At 41.5% G+C, this 22,070-nt stretch overlaps 3 protein-coding genes and 1 long non-coding RNA gene across 9 annotated transcripts; 3 read left to right on the top strand and 1 right to left on the bottom strand.

Moving 5' to 3' along the window:
- Nucleotides 1-86: 86 nt before the first annotated feature.
- LOC146560715 (uncharacterized) lies at nt 87-4,256 on the bottom strand. Of its 3 annotated transcripts, XR_014894779.1 has the most exons (4): nt 3,689-4,256; nt 3,462-3,529; nt 3,298-3,365; nt 87-2,043 (listed from the first exon to the last, which is right to left on the bottom strand). It is a non-coding gene; the product is annotated as an uncharacterized LOC146560715 (long non-coding RNA). The 3 variants fall into 3 exon arrangements; XR_014894780.1 differs by lacking the exon at nt 3,462-3,529; XR_014894778.1 differs by having other exon boundaries at nt 3,298-3,529.
- On the top strand, nt 4,208-10,866 carry LOC146560716 (carbonyl reductase [NADPH] 1-like). The gene is made up of 7 exons (XM_085296119.1): nt 4,208-4,363; nt 6,726-6,840; nt 7,282-7,451; nt 7,534-7,641; nt 8,978-9,186; nt 9,294-9,347; nt 10,223-10,866. Exons 1-7 carry the CDS (start codon nt 4,231-4,233, stop codon nt 10,394-10,396), a joined length of 963 nt encoding a protein of 320 aa, XP_085152245.1. The 5' UTR covers nt 4,208-4,230; the 3' UTR covers nt 10,397-10,866.
- A 468-nt stretch (nt 10,867-11,334) lies between these two features.
- LOC146560717 (carbonyl reductase [NADPH] 1-like) lies at nt 11,335-14,153 on the top strand. 2 transcript variants are annotated; one of them, XM_085296125.1, is made up of 7 exons: nt 11,335-11,372; nt 12,087-12,201; nt 12,368-12,537; nt 12,657-12,764; nt 13,222-13,430; nt 13,565-13,618; nt 13,735-14,153. In XM_085296125.1, exons 2-7 carry the CDS (start codon nt 12,089-12,091, stop codon nt 13,906-13,908), a joined length of 828 nt encoding a protein of 275 aa, XP_085152251.1. In that variant the 5' UTR covers nt 11,335-11,372; nt 12,087-12,088; the 3' UTR covers nt 13,909-14,153. The 2 variants fall into 2 exon arrangements, with proteins under 2 accessions (XP_085152251.1, XP_085152252.1); XM_085296126.1 differs by having other exon boundaries at nt 11,355-11,376.
- A 1,552-nt stretch (nt 14,154-15,705) lies between these two features.
- On the top strand, nt 15,706-21,629 carry LOC146560718 (carbonyl reductase [NADPH] 1-like). 3 transcript variants are annotated; one of them, XM_085296123.1, is made up of 7 exons: nt 15,706-15,755; nt 17,822-17,958; nt 19,408-19,577; nt 19,694-19,801; nt 20,023-20,231; nt 20,804-20,857; nt 21,113-21,629. In XM_085296123.1, exons 2-7 carry the CDS (start codon nt 17,846-17,848, stop codon nt 21,284-21,286), a joined length of 828 nt encoding a protein of 275 aa, XP_085152249.1. In that variant the 5' UTR covers nt 15,706-15,755; nt 17,822-17,845; the 3' UTR covers nt 21,287-21,629. The 3 variants fall into 3 exon arrangements, with proteins under 3 accessions (XP_085152249.1, XP_085152247.1, XP_085152250.1); XM_085296121.1 differs by having other exon boundaries at nt 17,844-17,958; XM_085296124.1 differs by having other exon boundaries at nt 15,741-15,759; nt 17,844-17,958.
- The last annotated feature ends 441 nt before the right edge of the window (nt 21,630-22,070 follow it).

Below are 22,070 nucleotides of genomic sequence, written 5' to 3' on the forward strand. Positions count from 1 at the left end.
TTCACAGTAGGTATGGTGTTCTTGGGATGCAACTCAGTATTCTTCGTCCTCCAAACACGACGAGTTGAGTTTATACCAAAAAGTTCTACTTTGGTTTCATCTGACCACATGACATTCTCCCAATCCTCTGCTGTATCATCCATGTGCTCTCTGGCAAACTTCAGACGGGCCTGGACATGCACTGGCTTCAGCAGCGGAACACGTCTGGCACTGCGGGATTTGATTCCCTGCCGTTGTAGTGTGTTACTGATGGTGACCTTTGTTACTTTGGTCCCAGCTCTCTGCAGGTCATTCACCAGGTCCCCCCGTGTGGTTCTGGGATCTTTGCTCACCGTTCTCATGATCATTTTGACCCCACGCGATGAGATCTTGCGTGGAGCCCCAGATCGAGGGAGATTATCAGTGGTCTTGTATGTCTTCCATTTTCTGATGATTGCTCCCACAGTTGATTTTTTCACACCAAGCTGCTTGCCTATTGTAGATTCACTCTTCCCAGTCCGAGGCTGGCGTGAGGTTCTGGGGGTTCACCGTCTCCGGGCTGGGGCCCTGGCTGGGCCTTGGGGGCTTGGGTCCTGGTTGGTGTGTCGTCGGGGTTGTGGGCGGGTGGGTGTATGGGGGCCCAGCCCTGGCGCGCGGTGCCGCCAGTGCATCGAGCCACCTGGGGGGCTCTTCAACTGGTGGGGGAGGCTGTTACATCTTGCAGGAGCTCTCCTCTCTCCAGGAACTCACTCTGTAGGAGGGGGAGATATAGGAGAGGTGGAGGAAGAACTCAGCCTGGGTGTCTATTGTCTTGTGTAGTCTGGAAGATGAGTGGATGACGGGGTGGGTGCAGTTTTCTCTGTGGGGCCGGGCGGCGCTGCTGAACTGGGCCCCGGTCCGGATGGGCCTGGGCCCCCTTGCCCTGGTGGGTTGCAGAGTATGGGGGTGCCTACTGGGTTCAGCTGGCCACAGGGAGGGGCCTCCCTCTTCCCGCTGCACCACAATCACCCACACATGCAGGGCCTTGGGGTAAAGGTGTGTCACCAGGGTGCAGGGGAGGCATCCCCCCCTCTGTCCCCTTCTGGCTGCCTGTGCCTCAATTTTATCCCACAACTTAGACACTCACATTACTCACACTCTCATAACACATACATATAGGACCTCTGCTTCTCTCCACCCCAGGGAAGAAGGTAACACTACCTGGATCTGGGTGCAGTTTCCCCCTCCAGGGGCAGGGGTACCTAGACCTGGGGTATCGAGTACGCTTTCCGTACGCGTTCCGGGATAGTGGCGCGGCTCTTCCTTGGTCTCTTGTGCTCTGAGGGCCTCTGGATGTCTGGAGCCTGGATCTCCTCCATACTTGCTTCATGCCCTGGAGGACGGGGCTGTGGCTCCCCACACCCTCTAGCAGATCATTACATGAAGGAACCTTTTAATTACAAGCGCGTCCATGCTCACAGGTGTACAAACGGGTGCTCACACACACAAACGACACCCTTTTTGGCTCCTACCTCAAAGCACACTGTGCGCTGTCGATCTTACGTGCTGCACAATGATGTTTAATATTTAGTATTTACTGTTACATTCCCATAGATCATCGCGATGATGTTGTTTATTATATTGCTCTCTTTTTTTACTTGTTTTCTCTTTTTTCTTTCTCAACAGGTGATCCAGGTGATTGATAAATGTATTTTTTGTCTGTTTGTTTTGTTGGTTTTTGTTTTTTGCCCTTTATCACTGTTCCTCTTCCTCGCTGTTTTTCTTTCCCTACCTCTCTATCTTTCTCTTTCCCCCAGTCATCTCTGTCCCGTGTGTAGCAAGTGAAAGTAAAATAAAATAAACAACACCCCCCCCCCCCAAAAAAAACAACAACAACAACAACAACAAAGAAACAGAAGTCCTCTGCAGAGCTGAATAATTAAAAACACCAGAAATACCACCCTTATTGCAGAACATGGTGGAAGTAGCATCATGGGCGTTGCTTTGGAGCAGCAGTGAACGGCAGTTCTTTGTATGCATTTTAGGTCGTGTGGTGAATATCTCCAGCAGCGTTTCCGCGTTTAACTGAAATCAAAGAAAATAAAATGCTTTTAATTAAGACTCATTTCGTGTCAAAACAATTAATGAACTTAAAAGTAAGGTTTTTAAAAGCACCTCATTTTAATAAATCTACAATGTAAATGTATTGTAAACTTGATCTTTGTGAAAGCGGCTCCACATTTCCCATTTTCATCTTCCCTCTTCAGGTATCCTTCCCCTGGACTCCAGCTTCTCGGGACTCTGTGAGGTCATTGACACCGATGAATATTATTTAGGTGAGATGCACGCTCTCTCACATCTTTATTATGTGAATTTTCTTTTTCCTACTTTCATCTATCAGATTTTATGACATAGTAAACTTACTTCTAAATTCTTTTAGGTCTATGTTATGTTTTTTATTCTGACTCTTGACTTTACTAAATATCACAGCACTGACTCACCGATCATTTCAGAAAAAGGGTCACTCTGATCTAAAAGGTGAACCCGTTCTCGGCTCTGCTTCAAAGTCGACGGGCAGAATGTTTTTGTTTGTGTCCACCTTACCTCTGCACCGCATGGACTTTCAACTTTTTTGAATCAGAACTTTCAGATTGAAAGAAATGTAAAAGCACCTGAAGTGCACACACTGCCCTGATCCACCCCCATAGTCTCTGACTACATTTATAATCTTTGGAAAAGAACGGAGTGGCGAAGGTGCTGACGACGTCACACTCGCCACAGAATCACACTTTCCTGGAGCAGCTTTGGCCCAGCGTAGGTGCGTACCGACCCACGCTGACATTTCTGTAGCTCGCATTGAAAAACTTGATGATGATCTTTGAAATGTTCTCCAAAATCACATTTTGAGATACCGAAACTGGCCTTTTCTTGTCATTCCTTGTCATGTTTTCTGAGCTGCAGTGACTCATTCTCTCATATGTGTGTTTATGTGTGAAGCCAGAGTTATTCCAGTGTATAACAGCTCATCAGAACTGCTGTCGGCGGTTATGGAGGAGGCGGGAGGACTGGGAGTGGATATCGTTGTTGACTCTGGAGGTAAAAAAATAAAATTGCTTTTCCTCACATCTTCTCCTTCTAGTTTAGATACTTGAAGTTTCTACACTATCTGGATGTCCAATCACGCAAAACTTCAGTTTTACAGATGTTTGCAGCCACTCAACAAGGCACCTTTGATGAGTTGTGATGGAATGACTAAAATATCTGTAACATAAAGACTTCCTGCCACAGCTTGTATATTGAGACTGTGTCGTGCACCTGTTTTATACGTCGTGGACACACCTGTGCTCCTCTCATGACTGTCCTCCATCCTTCATTGATGCATCCTTCAAGGTGCTGCAGTCAGACATCTGGTCACAGACAGGATGAAGAGGCACAAATCAGACACATTATAAAAGACCTTTGTGTATGTTTGTGTGTGTGTGTGTATAGTTTACTCAAATTACTTCCACACAAACATGACATCATCAGTGTGCTGGGAGTGGGCGGCCACTGGGTTACATCCCACCAAGACCTGCAGGTGAGCTGGGGTCAGACTCAACAGCGGCATCATAAATTGATAACTTCATAGTTTATTATTACTATTTGAACAGAAATAACCTCTCTGGCTTTAAAGCATCTGAATGCAGCTCAGCTAGGGGAGGGTCTGTGCTGACAGACGTGGGTTACTGACCTGATAGCCTGACTGCCTCTGGGTGGGTCCGAGGGTGGCGTGAGGTTCTGGGGGTTCACCGTCTCCGGGCTGGGGCCCTGGCTGGGCCTTGGGGGCTTGGGTCCTGGTTGGTGTGTCGTCGGGGTTGTGGGCGGGTGGGTGTATGGGTCTGTCTTCAGTATCACTTTCCTCACCTCTCTGTGTCTCGCAATTTGCAGTTGGATCCTCCAGATTGCAGATTACTTTATTTAAAATCAGCCTCTGTGTCCTTCCTCAACCCTGAAGTCTGGACAGCATCATCATCGCAGCAAGGAAGATACCTCCGTATCCTGTTCTTGCAGCATATAATCTAAAACCTTAACCCTGTAATGTGCATTTCTGAAGCCTTAACTGACTTTTGCAGATATTCTGAAGGATATCGTGGAGAAGATGTCATGATCCTACAAACCTTCCTAAAAGTTGAGAAATGCCTAAATATACATAGAGAAATGCCGAAATATTGTCCTCCTCGCAGTACAGCTCATCCATAACCCAACCCACGTGTTCCACTTGTTTTTCCAGGGATGCGCACCGATCCTGCGCAGAACGCCGCCCTGCTTTTCTTCTTTTTCTGTTTTTTTTTTACAGTCGTACATTTTCATGTGCAGCGCTTTTTGTCCTCTCTGCAGCCTCATTCAGGACCAAACCCCAGCTTCAGTAAGTGTGAGGCCTCCGCTACATCTTACAGTTTTCGTTTGTCGGCAGCTTGTTTGAATTTTAGCGGATTTAAGGAGGCGTCGGGCCGACCTGCAAACTGAAAGTCAGCGTTATGTAAGAGAGAGAGACGCTGGTGAAAGGTCTTCGGATTTTCTTCGATCAAAGGCTTTTAAACGGGAAGTTTGGACAAATTATTAATCCCACGCTGTAATTTACAGTCACGTGCTGTTTGCACATGCCTCGTAAAACCAGTGTTGTCAACTTAGCGACTTTGACGCTATATTTAGCGAGTTTTCAGACCCCCTTCGCGACTTTTTTCCTGAAAAGCGACTAGCGACAAATCTGGCGACTTTTTCTGGTGTTATTAGAGACTTATTTATGACGTTTTTTTTTTTTTTTGACGTGAACGAGGGTATCGCCCCTACTCTCAACAAGCAGCGGTTGCTGTCGTTGGCACCTCGCCCGCGCCAAAGCGCTCACAGGTGGAGGATGGTCCTCACGCAGCTGCTATCAGGGTAGGAGATGTTCACCTCTATGCGTCCAAACTGCAAATGAATCGCGCATGAGCGAAGCCGCTGCTCCCGCACTGACTAACGCAGTCAGTTCTTCACTGTTATGCTGTTTTGTGGATCACAAGGTTTAAAACTACTCATAAACACACACACACAAAGTAACTCCACCAGAGTGCCTATTTCGGGTCACTTTTGCCGGTGCAAACCCGGATAAAGGTGCAGGGTTGGGATTGTGACATTAAAAAAAACAAACAACAATTGCTAAAAGAAATGTAATTTGTAGTTCTAAATAAATTCTAAATGCATTTAAGACGTTTTTTACTCACTTTGTCTCTTCCACGATGTTATTTCTCTCTCCAACAACGTAGTTTACAATTAAACTAAACTTATTTAATCCACATTCTGCAGTGCATTTCAAAGCTGCAGTATGTGCATTCAATTCATTTCTCCCCTGAAACTATTGGAGCAATATATGTGGATTTGTTTTCCCACTATTTTTCTCTCTGGAACTGTCATCGTGACTCAGCAGGCTTCCGTTTTTCACTTTGACCTCTACGCACTTACAGAGCTGACTCACTTTATCTAAACGTAAGTCTGTTTGCCTCCTGTTGGTGTGTTTAACGCAGCGGTTGTCAAACCCTCTTTCACAAACAGAGAAAAACAGCCATGAAAAACTTTTGTTTGACATCCGCGAAACTGCTCATTTACCCGTGCAGCGCCCTACATGTACAATATCCAAGTAAGAAATACAGGAGATGAGTGATCTGGTTTACAATGAGGCACTGTTTCAATTCTGCTTTAAAAATATGCAGAACATCCCTTTATCCTAATTAAAGGGGGGGGGAGAGGAGATGTGTGTATTCATGATCGTTTATGTTAATGAGAGTGTGGGGAGTGAGTTGGAGGGTGGGGTGGGGTGGGCTGCTTTTAACCATGTAAAGCACTTTGTGCTACATTTTTTGTATGAAGAGTGCTTTATAAATAAAGATTGATTGATAATAAGCTATTCCAGTATTTACTTCCTTAAACTGACAGTGCACTTTTTTCCCTCACTGATTTTTCCCCTTAGACTTCCACCAGGCCTGAAGCTGCACTTAGATGTAACATACATATTCACGGTTGGGCCAGTTATCCAACAGCTACAGATGAAAAACTGGGGAGAGAATTTAAAAACTAGAGCAGACAAACACTAAATTGAGAAGGAAATAGGCCATCTATAGTATCTGACACATAAAGGACACACTCAGGCCAAGGCCAGCTGTAAGGTGGCTGCCCTCCCATGCAACCACCGTGTCAGGGCAGGCACCCCAGCCTCAGTGAGCTAACTGTGCCTTCAGGCTGCAGCAACTAGGAAAACTGCACAGCCCAGAGAACCAAATAAAAGTCTACATTGGGGCTGGACTGTATGCCTGCACAGGGACACAGGAAAAAGTGACAGCACTGTGTAGCATAGAGTGGAGAAAAAGTCAAAAACACCTGCCAGAAAATTTTCGTGCAGGAACCCCCCCCGCCTTTTTTTTTTTTTTTTAAACGTTTCCCACACAAATAAAAAATAAAACAACACAGATGATTGTGCTTAGCTGTGAGCACTGGGTCGTGATGCTGACATCTCAGTACATTCATGTCAGGCTGCAATTAAATGAATATTTTAGAGAATTCTTTAATTTTATCTGTTTGTACGATTTTTTTTTTTAATATAATAAAAAAATCAAATTCAGCCTGATAATGTCGCTAAAACTTTATTTTTCTTAGATAGCCATTGCTCCCAGAGCAGGGCCCACCTCCAAGTTGAACCAACACTTGTGTGAACTCATGACTTCAGACACTGATGCCTCTCTCTCTTTGTACAGACATGTCAATCCGAGTTGCCGTGGTAACTGGAAGTAACAAGGGCATCGGTCTGGCCACTGTCCGAGCGCTCTGCAAGCAGTTTGAAGGAGACGTTTACCTCACTGCCAGAAATGTGTAAGTGACTCACCTGGTGACACCTGGACCAAGTTGATAAATGTTCACGTATCTGCAGTTTAATCATCTCAACACTTTTGCATACCAAGAGCTTAAACAAAACTAAAGCTCGGTCAGAGCTAACAGGAACTGCATCTGTGGTTTGTTTGTTCATCCAAGCTTCTTGCTTCAGGCTCTGAGCACGCACACGGGGGTAAAAAAGAACGTTTGATTATTTCAACCTGAAATTGTGAACACGTCTTGCTGCACATTTGTTCCATTATGTGTACAGCAAATGACCGTGGTAATGTGGCCAGGCCAGTGATGGAACTTCATCATGTTTCAGGGCCTTTGGGGACAAAATGAAGAGAGAGAGACTGAGAATCTCAGCTGGTATAAGGTGTAAACGATGAGATTGAAGACAAAGTGAATATAAATGAGGATGTTTTGCTCCTCTTGCAGAGGCCGTGGTGAGGCAGCGGTGAAGGCTCTGAACTCAGAGGGACTGAAGCCCCTGTTTCACCAGCTGGACATCGACGATCTGGACAGCATCAAAACCGCCGCTGAGTTCTTCAAACAGAAATACGGAGGAGTGGACGTCCTCATCAATAACGCTGGGATAGCTTTCAAAGGTAGTTTACTTCTTGTGCTGATGTATATCATAGTGCTGTGGAGCTGCACACACTGTTGACGGAGATCACGCTGTCTCCTCAGTGGCAGACACGACTCCGTTTGGCACCCAGGCGGAGGTGACCCTCAAGACAAACTTCCTCTCCACCAGAAAGATGTGGACTGTCTTCAGTGAGATCATCAAGTCTGGAGGTACAGCTGGACCTAGGGCTGTGCGATATGACCAAAATCTCATATCCCGATAAAAGACCTCGACCGTCCCGATAACGATATAAATCATAAAAATTTTAAATTTTCTGTAAATTCTGTGAATCTCGGGCAGCTCGACTTGTGTGACGTGTTTCCAGCTGGGCGTCGTGTACCTGGAGTTGAGTGTTTTAACCGATGCATGAAACGATACATTTTTAGACATAAGTTGTAAAGGCCGCCGTTTTCTTTGTGAGTATTTATTTCACGGCGTGCTGCGGGGAAAAGCCTGTTCTAACGTTTGAGTCTAAGGTTTATTTTTTAGCACCTGGCGGCTCTTCTTTGTTCCTCATCCATAAACACTCTGCATACTTTTTCACGCGACTCAGTTTATTTTGAAAAGTTTCAACAGGATCTTGAGCTTTATTCTGAAAGGTTTATGTCGAAAATAAACAAGCGGACACGTGATGGTTTTACCGTCGTTGTTGCTAACGACAACGCATAAAAACAGTCGCTTGTCCGTCCTTAGTGTGGTTATATTAAATATAAGAGAAAGAGAGAACTTTAAGAAATGAATACAGCCACTACAGTGACCATCAGAACCATGAAAAAATATTGCCGTAAACAGTTTATTTTGCGACACCATGAAACAAATGATAGCGCAAAATGAAACGATAGATGTTTTTATATCGTCATCCGATATATATATTGTTATATCGAACAGCCCTAGCTGGACCCAGTCTGCATCATATTTTACTTGAAAGTTTGCATTTTTAATTGAGTGAGCGTACATGTCAGTAACTGATAATGAGAAACTTTTAGTTTTTAAATATATTAGACATCAATCAGGAAGAGTTGTTTGGAGTCTTCTTCTTGATGATGTCTGTATCCTAGCTGTATGCCAGTTCGCTTCTTCAGATGATAAAACTATGCATCTTCGATTATGCAGCCTCCCTTGCTATTTGTCCTCCAAATTAATTTTAAGACCTCCTTCAGCATGGCTTACTGAGATTTATTTCTGCCTGACAGGCAGGAGAGCAGAGGACAGATGAGAAGAATAGGCATTGGCTAAAGAAAGCAGGAAAGCTTTTTCACAGCAGCCATTCTGATACATCATAGCTACATAAACACGGGTCTAAAAAACAAGAACACACATTTAACTGAACATCAGAAGTCCTCCTGGAGAACCTGCTCAAAGCTTATCCATCAGTCTCTGAAACAAACCTCAGATGGAAGCTGTTTGGAGTTTAAAGTTTAAAGGACTCTAAGAGCACGAAGGAGACAAACGTCCTGTTTGTTTTCCATCTTCAGATTCTTGTGTGTGTACGTCTGTGTGTTTTAGGTCGTGTGGTGAACGTCTCCAGCATGGTTAGTGTCAGTGCTTTGAGCAAGTGCAGCCCGGACCTCCAGCAGCGTTTCCGCAACGAGAACATCACAGAGGAGGAGCTGGTGGAACTGATGCAACGATTTGTCGATGAGGCCAAGAAAGGCGAACATAAAGAGCGCGGCTGGCCTGACACGGCCTATGGAGTGTCTAAAATTGGAGTGACGGTACGTTTGATTAGTGCGTTCGCTGTTATTAAATCAGAGCCATGAAGATTTGACCTGAAACCATATTATAAGACACTGATTATATTTGTGTGTGGATGTTTTTAAAGGTGCTGTCCATGATTCATGCTCGTCGTCTGACCAAGGAGAGACCGAATGATGGGGTAACTGAATAATATAACTAACAATGCAGAACTTCTATATTCAGTGGGTTTGTTTTTTTTTTTTTTTGTGGTCTTGGGTCCATGAAATTAGGGGTGGGCGACAGAAACGATATAAATTTGGCCAACGATAGAGAATTGCGCTATCGCTCTATCGCGATAGCGCATGTTGATGATGTCATCAAGCTGCGCCTGTTTTGGTCAAAAGCATCGCAGCGGCTACAACCATTATCATCTGCAAATTATGGCGGGCGACAGTCACAGCAAAGAGATGAAGCACTTTTGAAGTATGGGGAAAGCCAAAAACTGTGCTTCCTCCACTTCCGTAACATTGATTCATTAATGTTGAATTCTCTCGCAGCTGTTCTATTCCCATAACTAACCTCGTATTGTGGATGAATGATCTCAGTTGTTCTCCTGACTGAAGTATGTATAGCATCCTGCTGTGCGATTGCATTTGTCCCAAACCACCAGAATCCCTCACGTTAACTTTTATCGAGTGGGAAAAAAAGTTGGCGTTCATCCTCCAGCTTCACTGTGCTAATGTTATGCTAACATAGCTGTGTCGCTAGCAATCACGTAGCACAACATTATATACCAGGTAGTCCAACTTCAGTAACCCTGCAAATGCCACTGCTGTTTAGTTTTCTGTCTTCATTTATGTTGGAAGTGGTAGCAGAGCTGTACGTTTGAATTAGTTTCAAAAATCTATCAGTCAGAACATGGTATGTCATGTTTAGGTGGAAACTAGCGAGCTAACGTCCTGTTAACTTCTAACTCCGTTAAATTTAATAAATTCTGTATTTACATATATCGCCCAGACCTACATTAAATCGTCGTTGCTAACAGATTTTGTTTTCATTTGATTCTTTTAAAAGATCCTGTTGAACGCCTGCTGCCCAGGATGGGTGCGCACTGACATGGCTGGACCAAAAGCTCCCAAGTCACCAGACGAGGGCGCTGTCACGCCGGTCTACCTGGCTTTGCTGCCATCTGGAGCCAAAGAGCCTCATGGACAGTTTGTCTCTGAAAAGACTGTTCAGAAGTGGTGATGAGCGTGTGAAACTCAAAGCGATAACACAATTTGGTGAAATCGCAAAACTGTGAAACATTTAAAGAATGAAAGTCACCCAACATAACAAACAATCAGTAACATAAACTGACATTGCTAAAGCTCTGGGATGGGTTTTTTTTAGGACAGAGTTGAACTCTTATCCAAATAGTTTGGTAATAGAACCCAAATTGTTCGTTTTATTCTCAGTAACAGTACAGTACTGTGTGTGTGTCTGCTAGCTGGAACGAATCAAAATGAAAGTGAATCCTTGAAATGTTGAATTGTCGGCAAAGCCTTCAGTACATAACATTTTCATATCTTTGACATCATATACTTGCCTTAACTGGATTAAGCTAATTGTTCAGAATTACTAGAATTCTATACAAAATGCTGTTTTTTTGTGTTTCTTTAAAATAAAACATGTGGATCTCCAGTCAAAATACCAAATAAAGTGACTTCAAAACATAAGGTTGAGTGGTCTGAATGTTACAGTGTCCCTGTATTACACACCCAGAGTGCATCAGCCACTCCTCCACCATCTTCACCTTTTCTTTGGTTTGTCCAGTTTCCTCTTCACGTTTCTGTAAGGAAATCTGTCTCCAGCATCTCGGAGCTCTCGGATATTTTCTCTATAATAAGATTCTTTGGAACATTTTTGGCCATTTTGAGAATAAGCAAACCTGTAAAAGCTGATGCTCTGCACTTAACCAGCGTATAAACTATTGTCTGTTTAATCAGGACAGCAGCAGTTTTCAGCTGTATTAACAGAATAATTTTTTTCATTTTGGTTCAGTATTGAATGTTGTTTTATGTGTACTTTTAATATTCAACTACCTGTTAGTTTATCATTGCTTTACATGCTGATAATGTTCAAAACTCCACCCAGCTTCCCTCCCACTATTTGCAGTATATCATTCATTGTCCTCTGCATCCCTCTCAGTGCTGCTACAGCTCCCTTCAGAATCACAACAGCAGTAAGTAAGAAACCTTTTTTATCTTTTGTTCCACATTTGGTAGCTGACTGTTTCTTAAAATCTTCTCATAATTCTGAGGAAATGGTTATATCCAAATATCCTCTTTTAAAATAAAAATGGACTGAAAACAGAGAGTACATTTTAATCATATCTCAACTTAAAAGTAGGTCTAATCATATTTTTACATGTTATAAAAAGATGTCCCAAATCGGTTTATTTTTTCTTGAAGTTTCATCAAGGCTGTCGTTCTTAACATTCAGGGGATTTCATAACATGTTTTCCTTTTTCGAATCTAATTTATGATCAAACTGATTTAATGCGATGCTATAATTCCACAGCCACATTTAAAACGGTTTCAAAAACATGAGTTTACATTAAAAATGAGTTTTATGATAAATTCTGCAAATTTTGATTTAATCCATCTTTAATTTCTTGTGTTTTTCATTGAAAATATATTTGGATTTGTCTGTTTTAACATGTCGTCATGACTCTGCAAGTCTTACAATCAGCCCTCTTACTCTGCTGATAAGAGAACTGACCTACAACTAAGGAGCTATTCCATAAATATTCATGTTTTTTCTGATGTGGGAATACATGTGAATGCCTCAGCCTGATTCTCCTGATATTGTCCTGCAGCTTTATGTCCTCCAATCTGATAATCAGTGGCTCAACAAGAAACTTCATACACTCATATCTCTCTTTCTGCATGTGCAGACATGTCGACCAAGGTTGCAGTGGTTACTGGCAGTAACAAAGGCATCGGTCTGGCCATCGTCCAAGCGCTCTGCAAGCAGTTCGATGGCGACGTTTACATCACCTCCAGAGATGTGTAAGTGACTCACCTGGTGACAGCTGGACCTGGTTGATGTGAAGGCCTTCACGTGTAACTGTGGTTTTTATATCTAGACATTCACCTAACTCTGAAGTTTCACAGTGAGGTCCACAAATATTCAATTAACTGAGAAGTACATGAAACTTTTTTGGTCCTTTTGCAGAGGTCGGGGTGAGGAAGCAGTGAAGACTCTGAACTCAGAGGGACTCAAACCCAAGTTCCACCAGCTGGACATCAATGACTTGAACAGCATTAAAAACGTTGCTGCCTACTTTAAAGGGAAGTATGGAGGAGTGGACATTCTCATCAATAATGCTGGAACAGCATTCAAAGGTAGCATTAGAACTCTATAATAATACATATCATCCTGGATCAATGTATATGGTAGTTTAATACTGCAGCTATGAATTGAAGTGGATGGCGTTCACAGCATGTTAACTTTTTCCTTTCAGCGTCAGATCCAACTCCCTTAGGTGTTCAGGCAGAGGTGATCCTGACGACAAACTTTTTCGGAACTAGAGACATGTCGACACATTTCCTGCCAATGATCAGAGCTGGAGGTACAGATGCAGAGACTCTGGTGCTAAGTGCACAAAAAGTAAACAAAGGCATTCAGATTTGGTGTCACTCTAAGATGGGGTCACATGCATCCTGTTTGTTTGAATCAGTTTTAATTGTCATTGACATTAGTCTATCAGGAGTAATAAATATCCTATATATGTATCTCTCTCTCTCTCTGTGTCTATCTATCTATCTATCTAGATATATAGATATATATAAACTGTTTCTATAATTTTGAGTGTTTCTAAAGTTCACTGATCTAGCTGTAAAATGGAAGCTGTATAGTTCTGCCTAAGCTGAGTAACCCAGACACCACTTTAACAAAAGTCCTCTGCAGAGCTGAATCATTGAATGAAACACCAGAAATACCACCCTTATTGTAGAACATGGTGGAAGTAGCATCATGGGTGTTGCTTTGGAGCAGCAGTGAACGGCAGTTCTTTGTATGTATTTTAGGTCGTGTGGTGAATATCTCCAGCATGCTTAGTGTCACGGGTTTAAAGCAATGCAGCCCAGAACTCCAGCAGCGTTTCCGCAGCGAGGACATCACAGAGGACGAGCTGGTGGCACTGATGAGAAAATTCCTCGATGATGCCAAGAAAGGCGAACACAAGCAGCATGGTTGGCCTGATATGGCATATTCAGTGTCTAAGATTGGAGTGACGGTACATTTACCCAGTTTTTCTTCAGGATGTTAGATTAGGAGGTTGACTAATGAACTGATTAACTGAATCAATTCAAGCCTTTTTTTTTCTCGGAGACTCTGATTATAAATATGGGTGTTTGTTTGTGTTTTAAGGTGCTGTCCATGATTCATGCTCGTCGTCTGTCTAAGGAGAGACCAAATGACAGGGTAACTAAAATAAGACAAGCTCTAATGAACTTACATACAAAGCCATCTCCGAACCTTTTGGAGTCCACTGAAACCTCATTTCTTATTCATGGACTCGTTGTTATTCGTTTTTCCAGATCCTCTTGAATGCCTGCTGTCCAGGATGGGTGCGCACTGACCTCACTTCACCAGATGCTCCCAAGTCACCAGACGAGGGCGCCATCACTCCTGTCTACCTGGCCCTGTTGCCTCCAGGAGCCAAAGAGCCTCAGGGAAAGTTTCTCTCCGACAAGGAAGTCCAGCCGTGGTGAAAGAGAGTTTAGTGTGTGATTCCACATGAAGAATTATTTGCAAGAGATTTAAGATTTAAGAAAAGTGATGTTCCAGGCATCAAATACACACACCATAGCATACCATAAAATAATCTGTGTTAAAGTGACAGTGTTCATGATGACTACTCAATTTGTGGCCTGTTTCTAAAACTGGATTCCTTCCTTTTTGATGTACAACTCAAACTTGCATTAACTGAAATCAAATAAAGTGCTTTTAATTAAGACTCATTTTGTGTCAAAACAATTCAACAACTTCAAAGTAAGGTTATTAAAAGCACACAATAGCAATAAATCTACATTGTAAATGTATTTTTCTAATATAAAATCATCCATACTATCATAGATCATCATAAAAAATATGATGAGGCTGGGGTTTTAGAAGTAATGCTGCAGCTGCATTTGGCACCATGAGACAGTTTTTGAGAGCATCTTGTCAAGTCACACTTGCATTTGTACCGCAGGGTTCAAGGTGTGTCTAAATTAAACCGCTACTTAAAGACATACAGCTGTCTAATGTCCAACCTTCCTCTTATTTGTAAAATTCTTGAAAGAGTAGTTATCAAACACCTGACTGATTAGTTGTAGAGGAATGGTCTATTTGAAGAGTTTCATCATAGCACAGAAACAGCACCAGTGAAGGTTGAGAATGACCTCGTGACCTCGGACAGTGAATTTGGTACTTGTCATGTTAGAACTCAATACAGCATTTGACACTTTTGACCTTCATATTGCACTTCAGAGATTAAAACAACACTGGTATTAAAGAAACTGCGGTGCACTGGGTCAAATCATATATATTAAACAGAGTACAATTTGTGCATATGAATGGGCTGTCTTCTGCACACATGAAAATTAATAATTGTGTTACACAGCACAGTTCTGTGATGGGACCATTACCATTTTCATTGCTATGTAGATGACATCCAGCTTTATCCATGAAGCCAGATGATACAAAGTAACAAGTTAAACTAGAGGCATGACTTAAAAACAAAAGGCTCTGTGGCGATCGTGGCTCAAGAGTTGGCAGTTCGTCTTGTAATCGGACGGTTGCCAGTTCGAGCTCTGGCTCGGCCAGTCTCGGTCGTTGTCCTTGGGCAACACACTTCACCCGTTGCCTACTGGTGGTGGTCAGAGGGCCCAGTGGCGCCAGTGTCCGGCAGCCTCGCCTCTATCAGTGCGCCCCAGGGCAGCTGTGGCTACAATGTAGCTGCCATCACCAGTGTGTGAATGTGTGGATGACTGAACGTTCCACCCCAGCTTTGGGGTCCTTAGGGACTAGTAAAGCGCTATACAAATACAGGCCACCTACCATTTACCTCTAATTTCCACCTTCTAAATTAAGATAACACTGACGTTATTGACCTTCAAATTTAACCAGATACTTACTTGGCTTTGAGTAACACTTTAAGGAATTCTGGACTAATTTTTGCACATTAAACAAATATGTAGTGCCTTTAGTCATTCACAGTTCCCACAACAGATCAGTAGAGTTGGCTGGTTCCTCTCCAGATGGTTTGAAACTTAGCAATTGCTCCTCGTTGTCTAACCAGTCAGGACAGCAGCAGTTTTCAGAGGTACTAACAAAAATTTTAAATGTATATTTTTTCATATTGTTCCAGTATTTATGTATGTATGTATTGCTTTAGGTGTACTTCACCTACCTATTAATATTCAACAACTTGCTAGTTTTTTATAGCTTTGCACACTGTTCAAAACTCCACCCAGCTTCTTTATCATTGTTTGTAGTATATAATAAGTAATTCATTGTCCTCTGCAGCGCTCTCAGTCCCGCTACAGCTTCGTTCCACATTACAATAGCAGCATAAGTAAGTAAGAAACATCCTTTTACTTTTGTTCCACATTTGTTAGTTGACTGGCTCTTTTGTAAATAAATCACATGACATGTCCTCCTTTATAGCTGGAATGTACTGAAACAGGCAGTTAAACCCTCAAAACAAACATTGTTGACATTAAATGTAAGATTTATGATGAATTCACAATTTTTCAATATTACTTATTATATATATTTTGAGTTCTTACTGTTTCGATGTATCATCATGACTCTGCAAATCTCACCGGTTTACAGCCCCCCCCACACTGATAAGAGAACTGCCTTAAAGTTAAACAACTTTTTCATATACACGCTTCACACAGGTTATTTAATCATTGTACCCATTACACACTGTTCAGGTCAAAGGTGACCTGACATTTAACAGCAGTAATGGTATGATGTGAATGTGAAACTATACACGCCAACGCTGTGTGTATTTCTTATGGCACGATGGTGACAGAGTTCAGAGAAAGACTTAAGACTGTCAGATAAACTTTCTGTGTTCCCACCATATTTGATCAGGTTCTGAGGCACCTTTATCCAGCAGGTACATACTGGTCTTTGAAGGCAATGCAGGAATCTCAGAACAATGAAATAGCAAAACAACATAGGAATCAAAGACCTACAGAGGTCAGAGGGTGCCTGTTTTAAATTGTAGGGCCTTTCTGTGTTGTATTTGCATGTTCTCCCTTCAGGTATACTAGCTTCTTTCCACAGTGCAAAGGCATGCATGGCGCATTAATTATTCTAAACCGGCCATTTACAAAGGCAGAAAACAAACTAACAATATCAAATTAGCATCTATTTATTTATTTATTTAATTAACCCAGAGGTAACTGAGATTTAAAGAAGGTTCGTAAGAGGCGTTGAGGGGTGGATGTGGCTTCCTACTACTGCTTTGAATATAAAGACTACTTAGCTGTAAGATGGCTGAGTAGTAGTTATAGCTTAGCAATAACAAATGCTGCTTTTAACAGTTGAAGTGGTTATGCATGCTTAAATAACAAATCTCAGCAGTTTCAGAATGCTCCAGCCATTTTCACTTTTAATAAATCACATGTTTTATTATGTTTTTATCGTCTTAGGTAAAACAGGACATGATATCGTGTGATAACAGATGTCCAAAGTATAAAAACCTCAAAAACGCACTCCCTTCTCGCTTTTGTCTGAAATGTTCATCACGGCGGATTCATCCATTTCTTCATGTCAGATCGCCTGTTGATATATTCTAAATTGATCAGTAGTTCAAAATTTGGCATATACATTTATTACAAGGGAAATGACTTGATCCACTTGATCTGACGGATTAAATATGAAACATATGTAAGGCTTAAAATGCATTATACATGCATATTCATTACTTTTGTATTCTGGGTTCTGTTGGTGTTTAGAGTTATTTCTATCTGTTTCTTTGTGCTCAGATGTATTCTAGCCTCCCCAATATCTCTTTGTATCTTCTCAAGTCTTTGTTTCTGTGTTATATGTTGTTGACTGAAGGTGAAAAATTAAATTTTCTAATTAATGGATCTTTAACCTGCCAGTTCCCAAGTACAGAGTTTGCTTGATTTCCAGCTGTGCACATGTAAGAAAAATGCATATAATCATGATATGAGGTTCCAAGTGGTTGACTGATAGCGATAGTGCAAAGTGGAGTGAACTGTGACCTAAAGCTGGCTCTTTTTTTTTTGGCTAATGTAATAATGTGATTACCCTGTGTGTTTAATAGTCACTTGTTTTCTTACTTCCAACCGGTCGCGGTAGATGGCCGTCCCTCTCGGTGTCTTCCTGTTAAAAGCGAGTTTTTCTTTCCCACTATTAAAAAGCGATCGCTCATAGGACGCCATCTGATTGTTGGATTTCGGTTTCTCTTTACTCCGTATTATTGTAGGGTCTCTACGTCACAATATAAAGCACCTTGAGGCAACTGCTGTGATTAGGCGCTATATAAATAAAACTGAAATGAATTGTATTAGATTTTTGTAAGGAAAATGTAGCTCAGACTGGATGCTCACGTAAAGTAGTCAAAGTCAATATATAATTATCTTTTGTTCTGCATTGTAGCTCTCTCTCTCTCTCTGTGCAGACATGTCGACCAAGGTTGCCGTGGTCACCGGCAGTAACAAAGGCATCGGTCTGGCCATCGTCCGAGCGCTTTGCAAGCAGTTCAATGGAGACGTTTACGTCACCTCCAGAGATGTGTAGGTATCTTTACCTGGTACCACCTGGACCGAGCCTGGGTCATGTGGGACAAATATAACTGCAGTCACATCCTTAACTGCAATCTATGTGGATTTAATAGCACTTGTGGACATAATTACAATATCCTTGAAGACTGTGTTTTAAGTTTTAAAGTTTTGGGGAAAATGTAATATTCATGTAAATATTCATGAATATTCACCAACTGCCAGAGTTAATGTCAACGTCAATGTCAATTTTATTTCTATAGCACATTTAAAACAACATAGTTGAACAAAGTGCTTTACAGCTTAGTTAATGAACAGAAAATACAATACACTGTGACAACATAAACAAAAAACTTAATGGTACACAAACTGAATTCTAATTAAAGGCCAAGGTGAAAAATTGAGTTTTAAGATGGAATTTTAAAGACTGTTTCAACTCTGAAGTATGAATATCGAGTGGCGAGTTATTCCAGAGTCCAGGGGCTGCAACAGCAAAGGCCCGATCCTCTCTAAGGTTTAATGGAGACTTTGGTTGTACTAAGAGCATCTGGCTCGATGATCTCAGTGCTCCTTTGAGGTTATACTGTATATGTTGAGGTGTTTGCTTAAACAGCTGAGTCCCATACCATTTAAAACTTTGAAAGTAAAAAGTAAAATAATCTGAAAATCAAATGGACAGGGAGCCAGTGCAAATTTGCTAAAGCTGGAGTGATGTGATCATTCCTCCTGACACCTGTTAAAAGACATGCTGCAGCATTTTGGACTAACTGCAAGTGATGGCGAGATGAATGTTCAAGACCCAAATAAAGAGAACTGCAGTAGTCGAGTCTAGTGGAGATGCAGGCATGAATACATTTTTCAAGGTCTTCTGAAGGAAGATAAGTTTCACTTTGACAATTTCACTGAACTGATAAAAATTGGTCTACACAATTGTGGACGCTTGCCTCTCTAATTTAAAAGCTCTATCTAAAAACACTCCAAGATTTCTTACAGTCTGGGAATGATGACAGGAAGGAGGACCGAGGGTATCTGTTAACTTATCCAAAGGGGTATGACTTCCAAAATCAATAACTTCAGTCTTATTTTCATTTAGGGTATAAAAGTTCTGCGTTAACTAGTCTTTAACATCATGTATACAGATAGTTAAACAGTGGGACAGACACATCCAATCCAATGGATGGCATCAGCATAACTGTGAAAGGGAATGTGTGGCATTTCTGATCGGCATGCATAAAAAAAAAAGTAACATTTTATGGAAAACCTTCACTTAGAATAAATATTAAACTCTACTTTACATTTTAATATTAGCACTTTACTTTGGTCAGTGCTAGCTGTTTTTAAAGTTCTTTAGAAATAAAGTTGGCTTGGCTTTATGGAAATGTAAGATCAAAAGGAAGAGAGAGTTAAAAAACCCACTGAGCACTGAAAGTAACAGTAAATGAAATGTTTTTGGTCCTTTTCCAGAGGTCGGGGTGAGGAAGCAGTGAAGACTCTGAACTCAGAGGGACTCAAACCCAAGTTCCACCAGCTGGACATCAATGACTTGAACAGCATTAAAAACGCTGCTGCCTACTTTAAAGGGAAGTATGATGGAGTGGACATTCTCATCAACAATGCTGGAACAGCATTCAAAGGTAGAATCATAAATATATACTGATGGATGTCGAACCGGATCCACATATACAATAATCTGAAACTGCAGCTATAAATTGAAATTGATGATTCAACACGTTATCTCTTTTCCTTTTAGCGTCAGACACAACTCCATTTGGTGTCCAGGCAGAGGTGACCCTGAGGACAAACTTCTTTGCCACCAGAGACGTGTTGACTCACTTCTTGCCACTCGTCAAAGCTGGAGGTACAGATGCAGAGCTCATTCCAGTCTACTGCTGCTCAAGTTTTTTTTGGGTTTTATTTTAATAAAAATATTCAGACTCCTTCAGATTCAGACTAACTGTAAAGCATGGTGGAAGTAGCATCATGCTAGGTGTTGCTTTGGAGCAACAGTGAGAGGTAATTACTACTGATGGTTTCCATAAAACCTAGAGGAAGGAATGGCATTAATTGTATGTGTTGTAGGCCGTGTGGTGAACGTCTCCAGCATGCTTAGCGCCAGCGGTTTGAAACAGTGCAGCCCAGAACTCCAGCAACGCTTCCACAGTGAGGACATCACAGAGGACGAGCTGGTGGCACTGATGCAACGATTTGTTGATGAGGCCAAGAAAGGAGAACACAAGCAAGGCGGCTGGCCTGATATGTCGTATGCAGTATCCAAAATTGGAGTGACGGTACAACTGAACACTTTGTCTTTAGATTTTTACCTGACGAGGTTGCAAAATATGCTCAAATAAATGAGCACAGTGGCACAGTGGTCAGCACTGTTACCTCACAGCAAGAAGGTCCTGAGTTCAATTCCACCATCAGGCCGGGGTCTTTCTGTGTGGAGTGTGCACGTTCTCCCCATGTTTCCGTGGGTTCTCCCCAGGTACTCCGGCTTCCTTCCAAAGACATGCAGTTTGTGGGGATACTGTAGGTTAATTGATTAATCTAAATTGCCCGTAAGAGTGAATGTTTGTCTGTCCCTGTGTGTTAGCCTTGCGACAGACTGCCAACCTGTCAAGGGTGTATCCCGCCTCTCGCCCTATGACAGCTGGGGTAGGCTCCAGCACCCCCCGCGACCCTGAAAAGGATAAGCAGAAGCAAATGGATGGGATGGATGTTGAAAAATGGAGGAATATTCAGATAGGGCAACTTGATCCCTAAACATTTGGAAAACTTCAAAGACAAATTTCAATTAAAATGCTTTTGCTTCAGTTTTAAATTCTTGAATCTCATTTATTATGTTTGTTTGTGTTTTAAGGTACTATCCATGATTCATGCTCGTCATCTGTCTAAGGAGAGACCAAAAGATGGGGTAACGGAAATTTATGATCTTAAAATCAAATTATAAACAACTGTCTTGATTCTTCTATGCTGTGCAGCAGACCAGTATGTTTTATTGATATAGTGCCAAATCACAACACCAGTTGTCTCAAGGCACTTTATATTGTAACGTAAAACAGTGTGAAAATAAATTAAACAGGACTTAATATGATATTATGTATTCTTAAAGATTTTGTTCTGTCTTTGAAGCCTCCCTTCTTATACTTGTTATTCTTTTTTTTTACAGATCTTGATTAATGCATGCTGTCCAGGGTGGGTACGCACTGAGATCGCTGCGCCAGGTGCCCCAAAGTCACCAGATGAGGGCGCCATAACACCGGTCTACCTGGCCCTGCTTGCCCCCGGAGCCACTGAGCCTCATGGAAAGTATGTCTCCGATAAGGAAGTTCAACCATGGTGATAGAAAGTTGAATATCTAATGACATAAAAAAAATAATGTACAAAAACAATGTAGTTATTTTATAAGTTTATACTTTTTCTTGCCAGAATGAAATTTGTAATATTTAAGGCCATAGTGTGATACATTAGATCTACAAACGCCCGTATCACACAGCTAAAACCAAAACGTTTTCCAGTTTAAATGTTTTGTTAGGTTAAATCCATCAATTTAAAAATGATGTTCTGATAACTGACAGTGTTCAACTGATGAAAACAAAACTTAGCTATATTTTTTTCTTACGTGTTTTAACATGTGAAAAGTAAACTTGCTGTTTCTGAATGAAGATATTTAAAAAAATAAAATAAAATGCTTGTTATTAAAACTTTACTGTGATTTTTTAAAACAATAAATTGACTTTAGGTTGAAAATGTTTTTGAAAGAACATAATAGGTTTATGGCTACAATGTAATTTTATTTATACAATATAAAATTACAACATTGTGAATAATTGTCAAAAAGCAGTGAGCTTGAGGTGTGAATCAGTTTTTAAAGCAACTTGTCTGGGGTGTAGAATAGGTCACACGTTGTACCCATGCTGTCGGTGTTTTGCTTATCGGGGCAATGTAGAGCAGAACCACAAAGGAAGCTAAAACATAAACATCCTGTCCTGACAAAATGCTGTTTGCTGGACAAAAGCACATACTCTGTTCTAAGCCTCATACTTTTATATGTCTGTAGTGCTAGAGATGCAGTCTTTGACCCTCTTGCTGAATGTGTAGATGCAGCAGAGGATAGTGTCAAATGT

The sequence above is a fragment of the Mchenga conophoros genome, linkage group LG13, assembly GCF_057382185.1.
Source record: "Mchenga conophoros isolate Kocher_MC1m ecotype Shallow Benthic linkage group LG13, M_conophoros_male_GT1.1, whole genome shotgun sequence".
Classification (NCBI taxonomy): Eukaryota; Metazoa; Chordata; class Actinopteri; order Cichliformes; family Cichlidae; genus Mchenga; species Mchenga conophoros.